This window comes from Bubalus bubalis, chromosome 15, assembly GCF_019923935.1.
Source record: "Bubalus bubalis isolate 160015118507 breed Murrah chromosome 15, NDDB_SH_1, whole genome shotgun sequence".
NCBI classification, from domain to species: Eukaryota; Metazoa; Chordata; class Mammalia; order Artiodactyla; family Bovidae; genus Bubalus; species Bubalus bubalis.
In genome coordinates, this window is record NC_059171.1 from 9982812 (window position 1) to 10005623 (window position 22812).

The 22812-nt window shown below is 42.9% G+C and overlaps 1 protein-coding gene across 4 annotated transcripts in view; it reads right to left on the reverse strand.

Annotated features, from left to right (window-relative positions):
• The window catches only part of RUNX1T1 (RUNX1 partner transcriptional co-repressor 1), a 151440-nt gene extending 132122 nt beyond the window's left edge, over window positions 1-19318 (reverse strand). Inside the window, exon 1 of one of the 4 annotated variants that reach the window (XM_025265018.3) lies at window positions 19138-19318. In XM_025265018.3, the coding sequence (XP_025120803.1) occupies window positions 19138-19165 (28 nt within the window). In that variant the 5' untranslated portion in view covers window positions 19166-19318. Of the gene's footprint in view, window positions 1-11355; window positions 11582-19137 lie in introns of those variants that run through there. The other 3 variants (XM_045162773.1, XM_025265015.3, XM_025265020.3) reach the window with 3 other exon arrangements.
• Window positions 19319-22812: the final 3494 nt, after the last annotated feature.

Sequence of the window (22812 nt, forward strand, 5' to 3'; positions counted from 1 at the left end):
GAGAGACTGAACTGAATTGACTTGAAGAAGAGAGTTCATGGAAACTTGAATAGTTTCATTAGCAAGTGAGGAGAGCACAAAGTGGATTCCCTGTAGAAACAAGTCTTAATTAAGGCTGAGGCGAGGAAGGCTAGCAAATCAGGGGCACTGTCTAACTTGAACATCTGTATATCACCCAGGCATTAAACAGGACCACACTCTCCATTAAGTATTTGCTGAGTGAAGGTGACTAAGAAGGAACAGCCACACAGAGGGGAAGATCCTACAGGGGGCTTCCAGAAGAGAGTGGTGGCCAATTGGAGAGTGGTCAAGTCAGATGCCAAGCACAAGCAAGTCTTTCTGAAATGATACTGTGCTTCACACACATCATCTCACGCAATCCACCTGACAACCTTATGGGTCATGCCATTATTATCCAGCTGAGAATTATTTCCAGATGAAGAGCAGGAGTTTCAACAAGTGGCAAAGCATTGGGGAGTTGGGTCTCTTCACTTCTCCACTTGACTGCTTTCTAGTAGAGAAGAGAAGGGCATCACCTTCCCCTGAGGAAGGGCAGAATCCCAGAACCATCCATCCCAAGCTGATGCTACAGTCTCTAACTTTACAGTGAGTGAAACAGGTATGAGGTCTGCAAAACACTCAAAAGACCAACAGACATACAGCAAAAATTCTCCTTCCAACCCCCAATGCCTCAGCCTCACTTTCTTCCCATCATGCAGTGCAAGCCGCTTAGTTGTGTCGGACTCTTTGTGACCCCATGGACTATACAGTCCATGGAACTCTCCAGGCCAGAATACTGCAGTGGGTAGCTTTTCCCTTCTGCGGGGGATCTTCCCAACCCAGGGAGCGAACCTAGGTCTCCCACATTACAGGAAGATTTTTTACCAGCTGAGCCACAAGGGAAGCCCAAGAATACTGGAGGGGGTAGTCTATCCTTTCCCAGTGGATCTTCCCGACCCAGGAATCAAACCGGGATCTCCTACATTGCAGGCGGATTCTTTACCAACTGAGCTATCAGGGAAGCCCCTTCTTCTCATAAAGCAAATACTATTATCAGATTCACATGCACACTTCTCCCACAAATGGAAGCTTTTTTATTTCTTTTGTACTACCTTTTTTATACAAAATAGCATACTATATATACATTGCTCCCTGCTTTTTTCATTTCACAGTATTTCTCAGGAATGATTCCATATTAACATATATAAATTGGCCTCATTATTTTAAAAACTACAGTTTGGTTACAGAGGAAAAAAGTCTTAAAGATTCAATTCTGACAGCTTTTATCCACAAACTCTGATTTCAATTTAAGTTCAAAGTGTAAAAAGAATTGCCAGTGTTTTCAAATTAAACAATACTAAACAAAGCAAGGTGAAAGTCCCTGAAATAATATTATATTGGTGAACCAGACCCTGAAAGTCCTACATTTTGTTGATTTTGTTTCGTCCAGTAACTAAAATTCTTTAAATAGGGGGGATAATTAACAGTGAGCAATTTAATCACAAGAATTGAATACTGCCCCTTAACATACAAAAGGGATTCCTTTACTTTTCCAATAGGAGGCCTGCATTTTAAAACAAAAGATTGTGATCCCACACATGGTAGTATTTTGTTTACAGTCTGCTGATTGTGAAACACACAAAGATGAGTGTATCAATTTTAGTAATATTTAAATTCATTTTTGTTCATCTAATTTAACATGTATTTGGAAAATGTCACTGTGTGAAAAAAGTATTTGATCTGCAGACAAAGACTGGAGTACTGAATGAATGAAGGTAGGTTCAAAGGCCCCCTTGAAACTCCCATCCCCCAAGAATACTGAGGACAGAGTCTCAGACACACTGCTGTATAATAAGCACAGCCTCCGCCCTGCCATCCACTACCCCTTGACTCCTTACTCTCTGGTCCCTGCCTTCTCTCCTTTACATATTAGAATTGAAACAAATTTTTATAAATTATTCCCTAAACAAAAGTCTAATGCTTGAGATACTTAAAACAGACATGCTAATCCGGTGGAAAGTTAAAGGTCCAGATCCAGCCCTCCTGATCACATTTGATTCTACCAGGTAGCCTGCAAAATGGAGGAAAACTCAGAAAACAGTTCGAAATCCATGCAAGGAGCCAAAGCACAGAGGGAGCCAAGTCCCAGGACAATCAGTAATCTATCCTCCATGCAAGCACTACTCTTTGAGGAAAATCGACCAAGTGACAGCCCCATTAACATGTCCCAAAGTAGCTGAACCACAAGAGATACCCAGTTGGGTTCTGAGGCTGCTTTCTGGAGGCTGTGACTGTATGAGTCTATGAAGGGTAAGTAAACTGTCCCTTAAACACTGATAGCTCAGTTGGTAAAGAATCCGCTTGCAATGTGGGAGATCCCGATTCAATTCCTGGGTCAGGAAGACCCCCCTGGAGGATGGATAGGCTACCCACTCCAGTATTCTTGGGCTTCCCTTGTGGCTCAACTGGTAAAGAATCCGCCTGCAATGTGGGAGACCTGGGACCGATCCCTGGGTTGGGAAGATCACCTGGAGAATGGAAAGGCTACCCACTCCAGTATTCTGGCCTGGAGAATTCCATGGACTGTACAGTCCATGGGGTCACAAAGGGACAGGACTGAGAGACTTTCATTTCACCTCACTGACCAAATTCTGGCAAGCTAAATACAATGGACATCGAATCTGGGTGGTCCTCACTTCCCCCTCTCTAAATTTAGCCATATCCAAGTACTAATTATTTTTCTTTGCAATGTCTCTAGCATCTGCCTATTCCTCCTTGTCCCACAAACCCATTTCTGGCCATTCTTCTACAAATATCTAACATCTAAACTACTGCAAAGTCAGTTCCCTACCTGGCCTTGGTCTTCCCTCATTCCATCCACCCCAATCTGGCCCACCAGAATCAGACCAAGTCTTCAGAAACACTTTACCTGGGTCCATGATTTCCTGTTGCCTTTTTATTTTTCCTGCCCTGGTTTTATTAAGGTCCATTTCACCATGGCATTCTTTGTTCAAGTGACAGATATACACCACCACGGGTGAAACAGACAGCTGGCGGGAAGCTGGTGTAAAGCCCAGGACCCTCAGCTGGGTGCTCGGTGACGAGCTAGACGGTGGAACGGGGGCCAGGGTGGGAGGGGGTCCACGTGGGAGGGGACACATGTGTACATGTAGCTGATTCACTTCCCTGGACAGTGGAAACTAATGCAACGTTGTAAAGCAATTATACTCCAATTAAAAAAAAATCCAACTAGAAAACCTAATATATAGAGCATCTGTGATAAAGAACAGAACTATTCTGGTTTCACAGTGCCAAGAGGATGAACAATCAGGGCAGCCTCCATACCACCTCCCAATCCGAAGGGGTCCCACTGGACACAGAAGCTTTTTTAAACTTCTGGTTTACTGAGAAGACAAAGCTTAAATCACACGCCTGGTAGTCCAAACATTTATGATCTTGCTGCTTATTTCCCAAGCCTCACCCAAGGGTCCTCTTCGCTGGATCCACGTTAATTTATTCTCTCTCTACCTCTACCCACCCCACCCAACACACCTCTCCCAAGACCGTTTCCAATCACCATTCTTACTTTATAACTGCCCACAACCCCATTACAATAACATCGCCTTGATAAATCCTACCTCTCTTAAACTTAAAATTTCAATTCACTCTGAAATCTCATTTATTATACCATTTAACCAGCAAGTAATAAAGCCTCTTCATCTTCTGTAGCTATTTGATTTGTCCTGAGTGGGTTTATCATTCAGTGGGAACTGGGTCTACTACCTGTTCTGTGTCTCTAATATAGAAAGCATTTGTGATAAAGAACAGAACTATTCTGATTTCACAGTGCTAAGATGATGAACAGAAGGGCCTGAACCCGAGCTGGGCAGACTCCACGCCACCTCCCAATCCTATGGCAGTATATGGAAAAGTACTGCTACTTTATCTCAGGTTTACAACCAAAAACAAAAACCTTAATTTTCTTTCAAATATTCTGAAAGGTTTCATTACCAAGGCTACCCAAACAACATATGCCTTTAAGACAGTCAAATTAGCTTTAATGGGTTGCTTACTTTATTGCTTCTCATTTATGTTTCTCTCTGATATTTTACACCCACTTTCTCTAGCCAACTCAAAGCCTGACGTGGATAAGTCAATGGTGACTGATCACATTTACTTTCCATTTAGACCTGAACGCACCTAACCTACCCTGATTCAAACAAAAGGATTTGAATTCATTCTCCACATTTGTTTCCCATCAGAGGTCAAGTATGGATATCATTTCTAAATAAACCTAGCTAGAGATGAGGATGAAAATGTGTGACAGGTAGGCAAAGAGGTTTGGCAATAAAGAATACTTGCCTGACACATGATAAAAGTTACAGAATTCTAACATCACTTGAAAAGAACACTTTCACAGGAAAGAAGGATTACTATATCAGTCTGATAAACACCACAGTTCCAGGCCCAATATCATCTGCTGTTCTTCCCAGCTGTGTTTGCTCATCACTGTGTACATAACATATGCATAGATTCAGAAAATAAACTAGCAGTCTTTCATGACCTGTCTTACAGCTCACATCTCTCTGTATCTTCAGGTTAGGGGAAGGAGTGTAGTACATCTAGTTTTAACAAAGTAGAGCAACCAGCTTCCTAAGACCTTGTATTTAAAGCAGTTTGCACCATGCTTACCACAATGTTCAGTAGGAGATGACTTCCCAATTGCTAATATTCCACTTGCCAAGTTAGATGTGCATTTGAAATGCTCTCAGCAATGCTGCTGCGCTAGCTTCCTGGCACAATCCTTAAGCCAGTCTTTGCAGGTACCATCATCTACTTTCCTAATACCTCTCTGATCTCCTACCTGCACGTCCCCAGGTATACTCCCCACAAGGTCTAGCAGAAAGGATGTCCCAAACACTAACATCAGCTAATTTTCTCTCCTGGAGCTCTAATAGAGCTGGCCACAGCTAAGCTCATCAATGGTCTGGCAACATCTCCTCTGTCATTAGTGGCCCCGTAACTCTGGATAGCTTATCTTTAGACAAACTGCCATTACATCTCCTGGTCACATTTTCTCTATTATTTCTGATGCAGTATTCAATTCAGTCAACTCAGGTCTCAACAGTTCACTGCATACATACTTTTAAGACATTCACCTTTGTGGCAAAGAACTTGAATTTGGCCTCCCACCAAATTTCAAATGCCAATGCAAAAACTTTCTACAACCTATGAAGCAACAGTGGTTCCTGTGATTTCCATTTCTAGGGACACATGAACCTGTTGTAACTTCCACGTCCTTCCTCGTAAACAGCAGCAGTTTCCACTGCCATCCTGAATGATGACAAAGGGCTTAATCAAATCAGAAGTATAATAGTGTAATAGTATAATAGTGTAACTAGCGTAATAGTTCCTAAATTCCAAAGAAATCCAGCCCAGGTTCATGATTAGTAACTTCACAAATTAGGATTAAACTTTTAACAAGGTCCATTTTTTAAGTCAAAGTACAAAACTCAGGGTCATCGGTAGTCACTGGGATCTTCATCACTTTTAGAAGCGACAGCAGACTGTTCCTTCAGACAACAGATAGTTTCTTGGTCTTTTGCACTTAACATCTGATTCCTAAGCAAAGGATAATGTGCTTTTATTGGTTTAAACACACTATCACTTACCAGGTTCTCTCCAAAAATGGTTTAAAGAGGTCATTTTCTAAATTTCCAAGTGACTTGGGTCCAAACCTTGAGACTGTGGGGTGCAGGAAAAGCCCAGTAAGCACTAAAGTGAGCCTTTAGTCCCTCAGCCCTGGCCCCAGGCACCAAGTTCACCTTAGGTGAGGTGAGGGGCAAGTATACAGGCTGTTTTATTTGTGCAAGACCTAAAATGTTTCAGTTCCTTCTCACTCTGTACAAAGATTCTTTCCTCCATCATTCACCTCTGAAAGGACTATAGTAACAACTAAAATCTCAGACAATCATCTGAGATCCAGGATGGCTATGAGAAAAATGACACACTCTTTCCCACACCTCTTCTTTACAACAAAGAACAGTGGGGAGCTGAGGACATTCTGCACTGATTCTATTTCCCAGTGATATGCAGATGAGTAGTACCCCCAACTCAGAAATGAAAATATAAGGATTTTTTTTTTTCATTTTCTTAACCACGAGAAATTCCTGAAAGCCTACTCATAATATGCTATGTAGACCTGTATAGGTGAGAGCTGGGAAGCCTCGTGATCAAAGAGTCTGCCCATCATTTGCTCCTGAAGCTGGAGTGCACCCGAGGCCACCCAGCAAGTCAGTGACCGAACTGGAAGGGGAACCTCAGTTTGCCTGTGCCGGGGAAAGCCCACACACGAGGTCCTTCATTTCATAACAGAGTGCTTTATGCTACATAATCAGTTATAAGTTCAGGATGGTCCAGACTCCCTCTCCTCTTAGTCATGACGAGGAAGTGGACCCAGCCAACTGGGAGATGCTGAGATTGAGATGTAGAGTGACCAAGAGACGCCTTGTAGAGTGCCTGAGATGGGTCAAGCCGCAGGGACTAAGAAGACTGCTCTAGAGTGCTGAATGAGACCAACAAAGGGAGAGGTCCCAAGGCCGTGTACAGTAGGAAGGTGGCATTCTGATGAGAGAACAGCATTTAGTCATGGAAAAACCTGCATCAGGAGGACGAGGGATACAGAGTGCATAAGTGTGCTAAGTCGCTTCAGTCATGTCCAACTCTTTGCGATCCCATGGACCGTAGCCCACCAGGCTCCTCTGTCCATGGGATTCTCCAGGCAAGAATACTGGAGTGGGTTGCCAAGTCCTCCTCCAGGGTATCTTCCCGACCCAGGGATCGCACCTGCATCTCTTATGTCTCCTGCATTGGCAGATGGTTCTTTACCACTAGCGCCCCCTGGAAGAGGCATACAGAGTGGCATGCATTTGGGCATATCCTAGGATATCTGCTGGCCAGGAGCCTACTCTGATTCCTAGGTTGGGGGCAAGGGCAAATGTAAGGAAAACAGTGGATGTACAGATCATGACTGCTGAAGAGCACAGAAAGCCCAGTATTCAGAGAACATGTCTCTGTTAGAACTTGGGAACAGAGCAGGTAATTAAATTTAGGGAACATAAGGAAACCTCAGTTTTCCAAATTGGAGCAAGAGGTCAAAGCAGAAGAGCAACTAAAGCTAGTTTTAGAGTGATGGACTATACCTCTTTGAAACGAAGAAAGTGAAATACTGGTTAATCATTTCCTTAAAATCAGTGACGACACTATATGTGAAGGTGAGTGCCAGGCTCACAGTAGGTCTCGAACGTCTGTCAGCTCCTCTACTTTCTCCCAAGACGAACAACTAGGTGCCAGCCCTCGAATGCCCGGAGCACACTCAGTCGTCGTCAAAGCCCCCGGTTAAAAGATGAACGCATCTAGTCAATCCCATTCCATAAGGCACTGGGAGGGTGGTCAGATTGGTGGACACACGACAGGAAAGCTTTACATCTGTCCTCTCCACAGTCAACAAGAGCTGTATCCTAGAGGCCCCATTCACCCAAGTACAGACTTGTCTTAGGGACCCTGGCCAATATGAAGCCCACGAAAACCAACCCGTTTCATGAGTTCCTTTATACAGGTAACCTCAATTAGAACTATCAAAGCAGAGGGATTTTAAGTAGGTCTCTTACAGTTACTGAAAATGTTAGTGGGTATAAGCAAGACTGATGGTTTTAAGTGTTTTCAAACAAAAGTATCTCACACCTTAGACCTCAACCACAGGGCATTACCTTCTCAGCGGTTCTGATATAAAAGCCTGAACATCACTTGATAAAGTATGGACATTCTGAAGAGAGTCACAGGAAGCTCTTCCCTGTTCATGTCATATAACGTACTGAGGCTTCAACACCGATTGTTCGACATAGAAACAACACACTAGAAGATCATATACAAAATGATGGGGCTGTGTCTGTGAAATAAACTTTCTTCACTGATACATGACTCAGGTAACATTTCTTGAGAGTGGCAAAGTGCTTGGTGCTATACCAGAGAATATACCCACCAAGGAATATACCCAGATATCTGAAATTATGCCAGCAGCAACATGCCACAACTGGGCTTCAAACTGGGAATTACATTCTTTATAAGAATTATTCTCAGTTGTACATGTGATCACAAGTATATACAATGTTGTTCTTCAAAAAACCTCTTCTTTTGATTGGTGTGATTGGTGTTTCAAAAGAAACATTTGTTAATATCAAATATGCTAATGTGTCACAGTGTCTGTTTTCCCTTGTATCCATTCTGAAGATATTCTCAGTTTATCTTTGAAGAGTGAGTGTGTCTGGCAATTCAAGTGTGAAGGTACAAGCTATATAGCCTCTAATTGATCCAAAGCAGTGATCAGGTCTCACCCTAGACAAATTACTATACCACAAGTCCACCCAACTGCAATTGTGGATGGAGTCAATAGTAAACCTGATCCAAATTTTATAGGTCTTCCTTCTACCTTAATTCTCTATGTCCAGTTTTGCATGACTAGTATTGCCATTTATTTTCTTTCTGTAGGGATTAAAGTATTATTTTTATTATTGTTATTCATGTTAGAGTTCTTTTTAATTAATATTGAGTAATTTTTTAAACATGTCTTTCCTAGAAATGTCACTAGTAAATGCATCCAATTTTTCTCTAATGTGGTGCTTTCCCTGTCCATAAAACTTATTTGATTAGCAGTACTATAGAAGCTAAAGCTTTTGTATGCAGGCACTCAAGCATAATTTAATCATTTTATTTAAGCATGAAAAAAATTATTCTGAAAGCCCTGTTAGGTAAAATATCCCTGATTAATTTAAACTTACATTTACAGGTATATTAAAGGTGAAATAAATCACGGAATGCCCAGTATGCAATGGAATAGTGTTAACTTTGTTATAATAGTCAGCAGTAAGTTAAAAATTGCAGTATTCGAGAATGTAAGGAATAACTCTCTCAATTTAACTGCATTTAAACAGGTTACTTTAAAATAAATTTTGTTTTATGTGAAACCATTTTACATTACAAGGATTTCCACCTATGGAAATCTCTTTCATAGTCAAACGAGATGAGGTCCTAATTGCATAATACCATTTATCTGCTGAGGATAAAAGTGCCAACAAATGAAAATGCACATTAGGCAAGAGATTGTCAGAATAGAAAATTGTCTTTTTTATTTTTTTAATTTTTTTTTGTTTTTTTGCTTTTAAATAACCCACTCACATTAACAAAAGACGGCAGTAGCTTCCAAATTATAGGCTGTTATTTTTAGTGGAAGTAGTTCAATATTCATATTGGAGCAGATGTAGCAGTTTAACAAAACAGCTCTTCAAATCCTGCACAAATTGAAAACAGGAAAACTGATTGCATTTTCTCTTATCACTTTCCTTTTCTGAATTGACACTTTTGGCCTTCTGAAAATTTACACATGGCTTTCATCTCAACAGCACCTGCTGATCAAACAGAAACCTAACATTTTCATGAAAATGGTATAAAGGACTAGTTTTGTTCTAAATGTTGTAAAGGGCATCAGTTGCCTAACCTGATGACAAGAACTGCTGGGTATAAGGCATATTCATAATAGTTTTATATTTTCACTAAACTTTAACAAATACGTTAAGTCCCTTCTGGTTTCTTCCATGTTCACTTTTCATACAATTCAAATTTCTTTGACTCAAGGTCTGCCTAAAATTTAGTTTTATTATGCAAAGACTATGCAAAATGTGTAAAAGGGTAGATTACACTAAGACATAGAACACTGAGTATTTTCTCTGTCACTGCTTAGAATACACGTTTATCTATACATACTACTTTCTATTCAGTCACATGAAATGTAAAATATACACATTCTGCTTTCATATTCCACCCACAGAAAAAGGAAAGCCAGACCCTATTTTTGAAGGGGACTTACACATTTCTTTAAACAGATACAGATTTAGCAGGTGCTTGAATATCCCCAACTGGAGAAAAAGGGATGTCACCTGAGCACAAACTATCTAAATGATGCAACCAACCCATTCAATGTAAATATCTCTGGGAAGGTAAAGCTTGAAAATGGGTATTCTTATATGTAAAATACAAGAACTGATAGCTAAGTAGCTCCTCAGATTTTCAAATAAAGGTATATCACGTATTTATCTGTTACACCTGATTCTAAGTCAAATTAAAGATGTCCCTAAGAAATGTTCTCTGTCAGTTCACCAGCAAAAGATCTCTACCCTTCTGAAGGATTCCAGGCTGTCTATTCCCATTCTGCCTGGGTGACAAGGTAACCCCAGGCAGAAATGACATACAGTAAATATATGTGCCACTCTGGCCAGTTGGACTGTGAATTTCAGTGTTTCATCATGCTCACTGAGGCAACAGCAAACCTGAAATGTCAATATGTTCAGTCAATGGAAGTGAAATAATGGGACTCTATTGTCTTACCCAATCGATCTGCTGCTGTCAACAAGGAAACATGCCCCCCTGCCTTTAAACAAATTTTAATTAGGCTCTTAGTTACTGGATCATATTTACCTATGAAAATAGTTATCCTGACTATGTGTAGGAAGCAAAACAATTGTTCTCCCACTTTTACCCATTTTGAAAAACCTTTTAAAGTTGCTACTATAATTTTTAAACACATTCAAGTGTATTAAACATGTTTCAAATTAAACAGGTTTATTAAGCATTTTAAAATTATTTTCATTTTAAACCAATTCCAATGGGGGGTGGGGAAATCCCATAGTTTAAATTCAACATGCAAATCTACCTTACAGACTTTTGTTCCCTCTGCACCTAGTTGAAATCATACTATAAAATCAACTAATTTCACATTAAAAGTAGGTTTCATTTGCTCTTCTTACTCATCCAAGTTACCACCATTAGCATCAATCTACCACCCATTCAAAACATGTCACACCGAACCAAACACAAATGATCAATTCCACAAGCCTCAACCGATTCTGCTCGGTTTATCAATCCTACAAATAAGGGGTAAATGAAACTCTCGTTATAAGAAGGGAGACAGTGCTAAGGAGGGCAGGAGGTGGGGGTGAAAAGAATATAAGGCATTCAAGCCATTCCGATTTTCCCTTAAGTTCTACAGACTTTGAATGCAAAGAAGGAACACAGTCTCACCTTAACATCAAAATAAAAAGGAACTAATCAAGTTGTTAAGCAGCTTCTTCTTTCCCCCTCTTCATCCAAAGGCTTCAGCATCCCATCAATACCGTAATCCATTGTCCCCCCCACCCCCACCCCCGCCCTTTATCCAGTCTCCTTTAAACCTATTTAGAATGGCAAAAAAAAAAAAAAAGAAAAAGAAACCCAAGGAAAGATAAGGCCCTCCGGTAATCTCACCTCGGTGAGTCCTGTCTGGATAGCAGAGGTGATGGGAGATAGCGGCCAGGCCAGGGCTGATGCCTGCTCCTCACCCCACACAACAAAAGGGAGATTTCTCTTTCCTCCCTCTGCTAATCTTGAAATGTAAATTCTCTCCGCCAGCTACGAGGAGCGACAGATAACATGGTACATCTTCACTTCTCCCGGTCTTATCGACTTCTGAATCGTTCGGGAAGGGGGAGAGGAAAAGAAAAAGGCCGCCTCCCCGCGCCCCCCTGCATCCCGCCCCCCACCCCTCCCCTCCTCCCGGCCCGCCCCCCGGCCCCCGGCCCCCCCGGCCGCAGAGATTACCTTCTGGCAAAGCAGCGCAGGAGAGGCGGCCGCCGCAGCGCAGGCGGCCCCCGGACCGCGGCTTTGTATTCATTAAACACACATCGAAGCTTATCAGAAGTCAGAGGCTTGTCGGGATGGCACATTGTGTGTGAGTGAGTGTGCGGGCGCACGAGGGAGCCGAGCGGAGCCGGCGTGCATCGGGGTGATTACAATATCAGCAGGGCCCAGATGGAGGCAGGAAAATAAACAGAGGGTGCGTGTGAGACGGCGCGGGAGAGGCAGGGGAAGCGGGAGAGAGGGGGGACGGGAGACGCGGGCTGCAGCGAAGGAGCAGGGACCGGCAGGGCAGGGGCGGGGGGTTCGGGGAACACGGGGGGCGAGCGAGACGCCCCCAGGCTGGCCGGGGCTGACCTGTCTCCCCCCCAGTCTGTCCCCACCCGGAGAGAGAGCGGGGGGGATCCAGACTAGCAAACTGCCTTTTTCCCTTGCTCCGGGGATGGCGGAGGTGGGCAGCTGGGATGCTAACATTCCGGGAGGTTCTGTCAAGGTCAGAGGGGAATCCAGAGCCCGCTTTTTGCAGGAGCTTAACGAGACAGTCACCGTGTGACCTCCATCCAGACAGACCCAAGTTGCCCAGCAAAGCCAGGGAGTCCTCCCGACCGACCTCAAGTGGGAGTTCTCGTCCCTTTCTTGGCTGGCCCCAAGACTAGATTCCAACCCCTGCCCACATCCACAGAGATGGCTGTGAGGCGGATACAAACGCTGGCATCTCCCTGGGCTTGTCAAGGTGGTCCCGGCGGAAACCTCGCGTGGCCAGCGGCACCGGGAGAAGACGCGCTTGTGACTGGGAGCTACAGGTGACTCCCAGACACCTGCTCCACCTCCAGAAACTGTGCCGGCGGTGGGGGCTCCTTGTGTATACATCTGAGAGTCTATTTTGGAGGTGGGAATTTGAAATCGAGGCAATCAATCCCGGCTTGAGCTTGCCTCCACAGCTCTTCTCCCCACCCCAGAGCCAGGGAATCAATCAGACACCAAGCAGGGAGCTAGCGCTCCTCCCAGTCCAGAGTGCCTCTTCCACCCCCATCAGGGTCTGCAGGGAGGTACACCTGAGTGGTCTCCTGGGAGCCCCCTTTCCCCTTTTAAATGCACCCGTCAGCCAACGTGAACATCTGATCAGATCCTTAATGGAGTGCAAATAATGCAGCAAAGAAGGTTATTTTATTGGGGGGGGGCGGAAAGGGAGTATTTGGTCATGTTGCATTTCAAGGCTCTGAAGCTTGGTTAAGAAGCTCATGTCAGTATGAAGAGTGAGTTCAGAATAAAGAAGCCAATAAACTCCAGAACTGTTCCTGACATACACTGTAGCCCCTGCTGCAGTGAAACTTCAGATTGTAAAAGTTTATGCATGGGGGCTCGATAGTTTGGGGTGAGGGGAAATAAGGCTGGTGATTAGAGAAAAACACCAACACCAAAGTGCAAGAGACCTAGCAGCCACCTCTGAGAGGAGACAAATCTGAAGAAGACCTTAAGAAAATCAGGAGAGGCAGGGGTCACAAAGAGGGGGCCAACTGAGCCCCTGAACCACAACAGCAAACTGTTGCATCAAGCACTCCCCTCCAAACTACTTAGATCCAGTGCTCAAAAAGTTTTATGAGCAGTGGACCCTCTGGCCCCCAAGCTCCCACACACCCCAAGAAAACAATTAAGGGAAACCTGATAGGCCAGGTAAGGTGCAAAAAGCTAGGCATTGGTGGAGGAAGGGCGTGTGTGTGTGTGAAAAATCTTGTCATGCAATGAATGTCAGATGAAAAGGGCTCTGCCACAATCCACCAGTAATCCAATCATGTGGAAAACCTTGGGGTATCACTGAGAAGAGACGGAGGTACTACTTCCCCATAAATCTTCAAAAAGTGAGCAGGTTCAATAGTTATAGAAGGGTGCAAGGAGAGGGAGGAGACCATTTGGCAGGAAATGTTACCAAATCGAGTGCACTCTAAATGAGTGAAAATCTGTCATCCTTACATGTTTTAAATGTAACAACAGATTTCTAGAGTATCATTATAGCTCTCATAAAGAGTCACCTTTCACTTTTTCTCTAGCTGCTATAGAAACCTGCATTCAGGATAACCAGGTGCAATCACATATACCTGCCCCTTTATTACATATTAGTTAGATCAGTTTGGACAAAGACTACAGACACATGTTTATAAATCCAATGCAAGTCTAGGAAGTAAAAAATACAACTTAGAAACGCCAACTGATTTTTCCATTACATGCGCTTTGAAAAAATGCTATTTATAAGACAAACAAAGCCCTACTACTTCCACAGAAAAGGCTTACATTTTTCTTTAAAAAGCATCCAGACACTGAAGGTATGAAGAAAACTGCACAAAAGCTTATCTGCCAGGGTTCTTGTTTTGTAAAGGCATACTATTTCTATTACTACCTTGTTTGTTCACTGACTTTTGGCTCACAGTTACAGAAAAGATCAACCAATTCTCAAATGGGAAGAATCCATGACTTTCTTCCAAAGCAAACACTTTGCTGCAAAGCTTTCAATTTAGAAAAAAGCAATATAATAATCAAGAAGAACAATCACAGAATAAGTGTACAACAGGAAGTGGTTTCTATCATCACAGCTGTCTTAAAGGCCAGGCTGGAGACTAGAAATCTTAATTTCAACTAGTTCTTTTCTTAATAATAGGTTACCTTCCTATAAAAGCAAGAAGTCCATCTGTCTCAAGCAGATAAGTTTTGAAGCATTAATTCAGATAAAAATCTACCATTTTCTTTGAGTATGTGAATTCTAGTGTGCTATAATGTGAGAATTCCAACATATGACCATTATGGCATAATATCTCATTGCTCAGCTTGTCATTATTTCATTTGTAATTCTTATGTTAATTATGTTCATAATTACTATAAACAGATGTGGTAGAGATTCATGTGACCTTTTATTGCAGAATGAATTCCTTACTCATTTTGCTTTAATTTCTCATGTATGTGAAACTGAAATGCAAAAAAAAAGCTTTCGGATTTCCTAATGTTTTATATGTACAAGTTAAAACCTACCTTCTACTTCATCTGCATTTCAAAATACTAGAATATTCTTAACATTTAAGCTGCTTTACAGCACATTTTAAAATTGCACACTGAATCTCACTGCTGCTCACTAAATTGTAGCTATGGATGCCAAACAAAGACTAGCATCCGTGTCTAAGTTGTTTGCCTTTTTTTTTTTTTTAATATCAAAGGTTAATGCAGCAGAATTGTGCTTCAAAACCAAGTGCCTAGCAGCTACATAGCAATTTATTCACTCATAACTCAACCATCACCCTCTTTACATAAAACACATTTACAATAAAATCTGTATGGATTTCATTAGCTGAAAACCTCCTCGAATTTCATTTCTTTGGCCCTAATCTATAATTAGTGTGGACAGACAGGTGCAAACCCTTCTCTTCTACAGATGGCTACTGGAAATGGTGCAAAGTAGCTCCTTCTGTTTAAACAACACAGAGATAACCTGCTCTGTCTTATCACTTACAATTACCTCCATTAAGCTGAACTAATGTTTGCTTTAATAAAATGTTCACTGTTCTTTAAACATTATTTAGGAACTCTTATATTAATGGCTGTAAAAAAGTGAAGTTGGAGCGTGTCTCTTTAGATAATAAAAAATAACTTATTCTGGATGAAATGTTCTCATTGATGGTATTTTAGTTGACTTAACATTTGTCAGTTATTTTGCATAAAAGGGTCAAATATGGTATTTTTAAAAGGTATCTTGGTGACAAATTATTTAACAAGTAAAGAAATTCAGAACTAGGAAATGTTTAATTTATTATAGATTTTAACTTATTGAACTCCTAAAATCCTAGATTGTTTTCAAAGAGTATTTATGTTAACCTAATTTTATGTATTTGTTTAACTTCTGATGGATTCTGAAAGTTGTATGAAGGCATCATTTTAAGGCACATTTTAAAAATTAACCATGCATGCAGTGCACTCTGTAAGCACACGGTTAAAAATAACACCATTTCATACTAAATAACCTCGATAAAGCCAGAGATCACTTCTCCCTGCTTCTGCTATCAATAAAGTCTGTGGATCACTAGATGATGAATAAGGTGTCCCTAAAACAAAGAACTTTTAAATGTCCAAACATCAACATATAGCTTTTCTCACTGAACCTACATAACTTACAGTAACAGACTCCAGTAAAATGCAACTGAATCGTTTTTTTCACATGCAAATCCTGCAGGTGCCAATTTTTGAGACTGCTTTGCTATGAAGGGCTATGCTGCCTGCATAAAACCTCAATGAAGAAGGTTTGCATTCAGTGCCTGTCAGCTGATGTTCATATCAAAGAAGTGAGAAACAGGATTTGACAGTGAAGAATGTCCTAACCTGACAACCACTGACCAGCATTCCTATTGGAAGCATTTCTTTCTCGTGATCCCTTTTCAATGTTGGGAAAAAAGTGTTGTTGTTGTTGTTTTTCCACAAGAAAATAAGCTTCTATTTTTATAATAAAATAAATGATAATGGCACCTTACATTTGTGTACTTCTTTCCTATTTATCAAGTGTTCTTTCATCTGCAAATATTTATACTAACACCCTGGATGGAAGAATTCATCATTAGAATCTAGCATCAAGAACAATATTTTACTTTTCTTCAGAAGGGGGAAATAGTAAAAATATAAAGCTGCAATCTTGTAGCTGCAACATGTACTCTCCTACCATTTCCAGCAGCTTGCAACTTGATAGGGCAGTTTGCTTTGTACTACAAGAAGAATGTGTCTTATTACGAAAGCCCTTTTAAGGATCATTTTTAAATAAAATTATTAGCAGATATTAGTGAGTCACAGAGACTAAAGCTATAAAGCATTTCAAAGATTTCTGGTCTGCTTTGAGCTGTCCAAACATTAAGAAAAAATACACCATTTTTTCCACTTCTTTTATTAGATATGAACTGGACACTGGAGAAACTCCATACTCAAACACTCCCACTCAGTATTTAGCATTTCAAATAAAGTGACTGCTGTCTAAATGGTTTACAAAAAATTATGAATGTTTACACAAAGTCTTCTAACAAAGTTCTTCTCTTAGTATGATCGCAGATAAAGTCAGCTTTTATACACCCAGAATGAGCCTGATTCCTTGATTATTTCGTGGAAATTCTTTCTTTTGAAAGAATAAGCCAAAGAAATGCTAAATACAGTACAGATAAAGCAATGTTAGACTTCAACTTCCTCAATATCCTTCCTGGCTGCAAAAGATGCCTAGGTCAAACACTGGGTGAGACTGTCAGCTGTCCCTTTAAAAATAACCACCCAAAAAAAGAAAGAAAAGAAAAAGAAAATCAGACTGTCCCATGCATGCTACCTGAAAGCCCCTACAATGTTAAAACTAGAATTGACATTAAGAATAAACAATGGGGAAGATCCAGAGAATCATAAATTTGCTTCTCTTTGTACACATCACATCTGACATAAGCATCTGGGTTTGGTCCAGGATGGTTTAAGAAACAATTCTGTTTATTCACCTTTTCTAGGGAACTGTATGACAGGAGAGACTGGGCACAACAAAACGCTCACATAGTACAGGCAAAAGGCTGCAAAAAACTAAAGACGACCCCGGACACTAACGGTTTATCACTGAAAAGCTGATCAATTTGTATTCTAGCGAGCGTGGACTCACTGGACACAGACCCAGTTTCACTCTCGTTCTATGTAAAGGGAGGGTTATGACAATCAAAGCCACTGGGAGCACTTAAAAACGGTGCACATGTTTAAAAGGAGACGGGGGTGGGGGGGGGGGGGGACCTGTAAAACAGATTTCAGTTCACACAGAAGGTAGAAAAAGAAAACGCCTTGGTCAGCAACCCAACCTTTATCAGGGGATGAATCAATTTGCAGCTGCTGTGGACAGCCATTTATATCAAGGCCCTGGGCAGATTAATTAGAGGGAGCGAAATTAAAAATTCAAGGGGGCCCGGAGTGACATGAAGCACATCAAGTTGCTCTGGAGTGGCCTCCCCCCCAACTCCTGACCTTCACTCCCCGGCCCTGGACTCTGGGACTGGTCTTCAGGAGCTCCTCTGCGGGGGGCACTGGCTATTCCTGAAAGTGACACTCTGGTGCCAGGCTGAGGCGAATTGGGCTTTAAGATGCCCAGATCTTGAAGAATAGCTGTGCTCAAAAGATTTCAACCGCCACGACGCTTGGCAAGGAATAAGGAAAACAAGGGCTGCAAGGCTCCGCAGCCAAATCCTCCAAACTTGAAAAGCGCGGGGGGGATGGGGGGGAGCGGAGGGAATCGGGCTATTTTTAGTAACAGTCTGGGTTCACATCCTACTTCCTGGAATCTGTACTCAAACTTTTCCAAGGGTTGACTTACCCCACCCCAACCTCCATAAAAAGTTTAAAAAAAAAAAAACGGATTTAAGCGTCTTGTACCCACCGAATTGTCTTTCCTAAGGGGTTCCTGGCCAGCGTCAGATCCGCCCAGGGAGAGGGGTCTGGGTGCACCGATCACCCCAGTCCTTTCTGTCCCCACAAGAGAGCGCTGGGGCCGGGTAAACGAATTGCACCCCCGGTGCCGCTCCGCTGCCGAGCACAGGGCTCCCCATTCTGAAGAGGAGACGGGGGCGCCCATCGAGGCTGCGCAGGGAACCCCCAAAGGGCCAGGGCGCCGAAGCCTCCGGCGCGCGGAGGTCTGGGCCGCAGGGACGCTGCCCACCCAGCCCGGGCGGCAAAGCCCTAAGCCTGTCGCGGATGCCAGACTAGGATCGAGAGACCTCACTGGAGTTCGGGGGCGGGGGGCTTGGCCTGTCCTCCAGGAGCTTCGCACCCGAGCACCCCGCGTGCCCAAGAAGACCAGGGCGAGTTCTCAGGGCGGGCACAAAGCGCCCAGGGACTGCTCTAAGGACCCCGACCGCAGTTGCCACCGGGTCTCAAAAGTTAAGATTCCTCCTCCTCTCTTGATGCCAGAGCTAAGTTCTCCCACCATCAAAAGCAGACTTTCCAGTTTAAAAAAATATTGAAAAAAAAAAAAAAAATGAGGGTCCAAGGCCACCTGCCACCCTCACCCTGGGTACCTTGCCCGGGGTTCGGTCGGGGGTGGGTGGTGGGAATAATATGATCTTCCAGCTCTCATATCGTCATGATGGAGAGAAAAGAAAACGGGGGGCAGCAGTGCGGAGAATCTGAGAGTGAAAACGGCACCCCCGGCTGCCCCTTGAAGTTCAGTGTCACCGCAGCGGGCAGTGACTCGCGAGGCTCCTCTTCGCCCCGGTGCGTGGCTCTACAGTAGTTCAGCGACCGGGACAGCCCGGAGCCTCCCGGCCGAACAACCCAAACGAATGGGACGGTCCCCAGAATGAGAATTAATACCAACAACCAGGGCACCCCCCCCCCCACCCCGGTGCCCCCAGTCCCCGCCCGCCCGCGGGCACTTACACTGCACAGGGCCGGAGAGTCCCACCATCCGCCACCGGCTCCGAGGTGCCAGGAAAACTTGCCGTCTTCTCGGCCGGCCCGCGGGGCGAGGGGCCGAGGGTGCGGCGCCTCTCCTGGCCCCCGAAGGGCCGGCGCGTCCAGGACCGCGGGCCCGCGCGCGCGCTCGCCGCGAGGCCGCCGGACACCGATCACCGCGAGCCGCGGGGCGAGGAGCCCGGGGGTCGGGGCCGCCGGCCAGACACCGCCTCCACGCGGAGCAGCCCCGGACGCGCCGCGCGCCGCTCCTCCCTCCCTGCCTCCCGCCCCTTCCCTGCGGTCGCCGCGGCGGCAGACGAATGGGATGCGGGGCGCGGGGAAGCGCCCCCGTCCCGGGCGGCGTCTGCGTCGGCCTCGCGCGCCCTCGCTCACTCTCGAGGAAGGCGACGCGCGCGGGGCGGCGGGGCGGCCGCCGGGCAGCGGGGGCGCCGCGCGCTGGGCGCCGAGAGCGCGCGCGCCCGCGCCCGGGGCGCCGCGGCCGCTCCCCGGGGCCGGGAGGAGGGCCCGCGGCGGCGCGGGGAGCGCGGGCGGCAGGCGGGGGAGGTGGGGGACATCGGTGTCGTGCGGGGGTCACGGGGGTCAAGTGTAAGTTAACAATGGGCTGGCCCGGCCGGCCGGGGCGCGCGGGCGCGCGGGCCGCCTCTCTCCTGGCCTCGCCCTCTACGGTGAAGGCTGGACGTGGGGCCGGCTCCCTAGTGATGCTTTCCCGGGGCCCCGGGCGCCCTGCAGTAACCCAAGACGACCACTTTCCCCGGCCATCTGGAGCGCTCCTGGCTGCCCTGCCTGCGTCTCATCACTGGCTGGAGACACAGCTCTGCGAGCCATCAAGCCCTGCTCAGATCTCCTCTCTCTTAATCCCCTTCTGTTAGCTGATTTCCAGACTGACTATTTGCTTTCGCATTAGATAATAGCCTTAGAGAAAACAATTATCATTTTCTTTTTCCCTTTGTTTTTCTACTTCTCCCATAGTATGCCATGAAGAGGGTCCCCTTTTCTATCTCACGGTGTTTTTTTGTTTGTTTGTATTTATGGGTTGTATTCCCCCTCCCCCAGACATTAATATCAATCCTGGGGGTGGGGGTGTCCCTGGAGAAAAAGATAGGGTGAAGGAATTCCAGTTATTTTCAAAGTAAATAAATAATCTCGCAGTGAACAGAACTGACAGTTTGTTTGTACAGAGCAAAAGGGGCTTGGATAATAATGAAAATATTAATATGTAGGTCAAATATGATCAGATAATGGCTGGCGATGATGAGTAAAATGAAATCTTTCAAAATTCTTATGGAACAGTGCCATGACTGCAAATGTTATTATATTTAGTGTAACAATTTGAAATCCTGCTCTGAACCATGTGTTGTTTTTTTTTTCTCAACTGGCCTACATCAGTGCAACATATCCTCTGTGTGTGTGTTTCTAAATTTCATCTATACAAAGGAAAAGATGTTTAAGATAGAGTCAGAGTGGGCCTGATAAGACCTTGGTAGGTTTTTTTTTTTTTTAATGGTGCTTCAAATATTTAGTAGTAAGAGCCCTTCCCCCATCCTTTTAAATTCAGCTGGAGCTTCCAATTCTGAAGTCTTCTCAGATTTTACTAATTTTTTGCAATTCATTTTCAGAAAATATTCATTGTACATTCTGCCCTCTCTTTGGGACATTTGACTAATGAATTGTAATGGATTAATGAATTGTAATGTTAAGTCTTGATATTTGATATTCTTAATTTGAATCTCAAATTTTATCAAGTTGTACATTCTATAGTAATTTCTGCATTACAGCTCTTTATTTTTTGCTCTCCTTAGCAGCATTAATAATCTTAAAATATAAAATTTTTTGTATACTTTAACTCCATTGTATAGGAAATTGTCAAAGCTTACTTATATTTTCCTTAAAGAATCATAAACACTTTAATATTTAATTGTTCTATTACTTGTGTTATTTCTTTTGTCCCAAAATTGAAAAGCAAGAATTTAGATACCAGGACTATATATTTATTCTTATTTAAAATGAATAAAATGAAATCTGAATCAGAAATGATTCTTGTGAAATAGTGCTATTTCTAAAATCATATTGTAAGGCTTAGAAATAAATCAGCAAGTTTTAGGATGTAAAAAATGGGAGAAATAAAATATACATATTATGCTATATTTTTCTTCTTTCTGTAAATTGTGCCTAAGTAGGTGTGAAATTATGATAGAAACATTAAACTTCAAAATCAATGGAAAACAACTTGCAGGAAATCAAAAACAGTTTGACATTTTCAGGCCATATTCACAACACAAAGGCATATATTTAAATCATGTTTTATAAGATTCTACAAAGCTTATGGGATTCTCCCTTTTGGTCATCTTTCAGTAAAAATAATAATCATTGTTCTAGTTGTACTTCTTTTCTTAAAAAATTAACGTTTTCTACTCAGTTTGACTTCACATCAGATAGAATGTCACTAAATCTTAGAGTTTTTAAAAATTCTGATAAGAGCAGGTGAAGAATGGACATCCTGAGGCTGAGGTATAGTGACTCAATATATTCCTTAATCCCACTTCCCACTTCCTTTAAAGGCCTGGGTCCTGCAAGATGTAGAACACAGTTTTCTATAGCGTTTGTCCTTCTATTATCTCCTGACTCCTCTATTTGGAGCCAATGGTAGCAATAGGGACCAACTCAAGTGTGAGGTGATTCCTGAATTGTAAAATCTAGGAAAATAAAACAGTAAATGGAAAGTGAGGGGCTCGTTCATAAGAGTGGTGGGAAGGTGTGAATTGCCGGAAAACGATACAAGTCCACAAAATATTTCGTTACCCTAGCCTTGGGGTGGGAAATACATGTGACATTGCATTCATCATGCAGTCAATTGATCATTGATACATTAAAAAATAACTATCTAAAGGAGACAGGAATTGGTATTGTCTTTCTATCTGCCACTCACAGGAGAAATTAGGTATCTGTACTTTAAGGACTTCCATTTTGTTGAACCAAAACAAAAAAATCTTAAAAAAATTATTTTTTAAAAATAGGCACCTACGCACCCTAAGAAAACCATTAAACTGAAAAATAAGATATTCAATAATATGTTAAACTATAAAAACCCTTACTAGCAGTTTTTTTCTCACAGGTTTTTTTCTCACATTCTTAAATTTTTCTTACTGTAAAGGTACCAAGTATTTTCAGCTTACAGGTTTTTTCTCATTAATGTTACCTAAGACTGCTTTTTGTGTTTCCTTAAGCCAATCTTTAAAAAAAGCAGAATTTCCAACACAAATTTCAGATGAGTGCTCATTATCTTCTTTAGAGATACTTGATTCACCTCTCACAAACAGGAATTCCTGGACAAAATTTAAACAAATTGTTAATTAATGCTTTCAAAATTCCTTCTTACAGACATTAAAGTTTGAATGAGTCCCAAGCTGTGATTTTTCTATATACTTTGAAAAAGTCTTCCTGTTTGCTTAGGTTGATGAAAATTCTTAATTATTTTTGATGAAAGTTATTGTATTTGTGAAAAAAATAGAATATGATAAACATAAAGGACAGGAAACAATGATCATGCTTTCATCAGTGAAGAACTTAACCCTATTTGTCACTTCTCTCGCTTTTGCTATGTAATTTTATGTAGCTTACTTTTTGAGCTTTGTATGGACA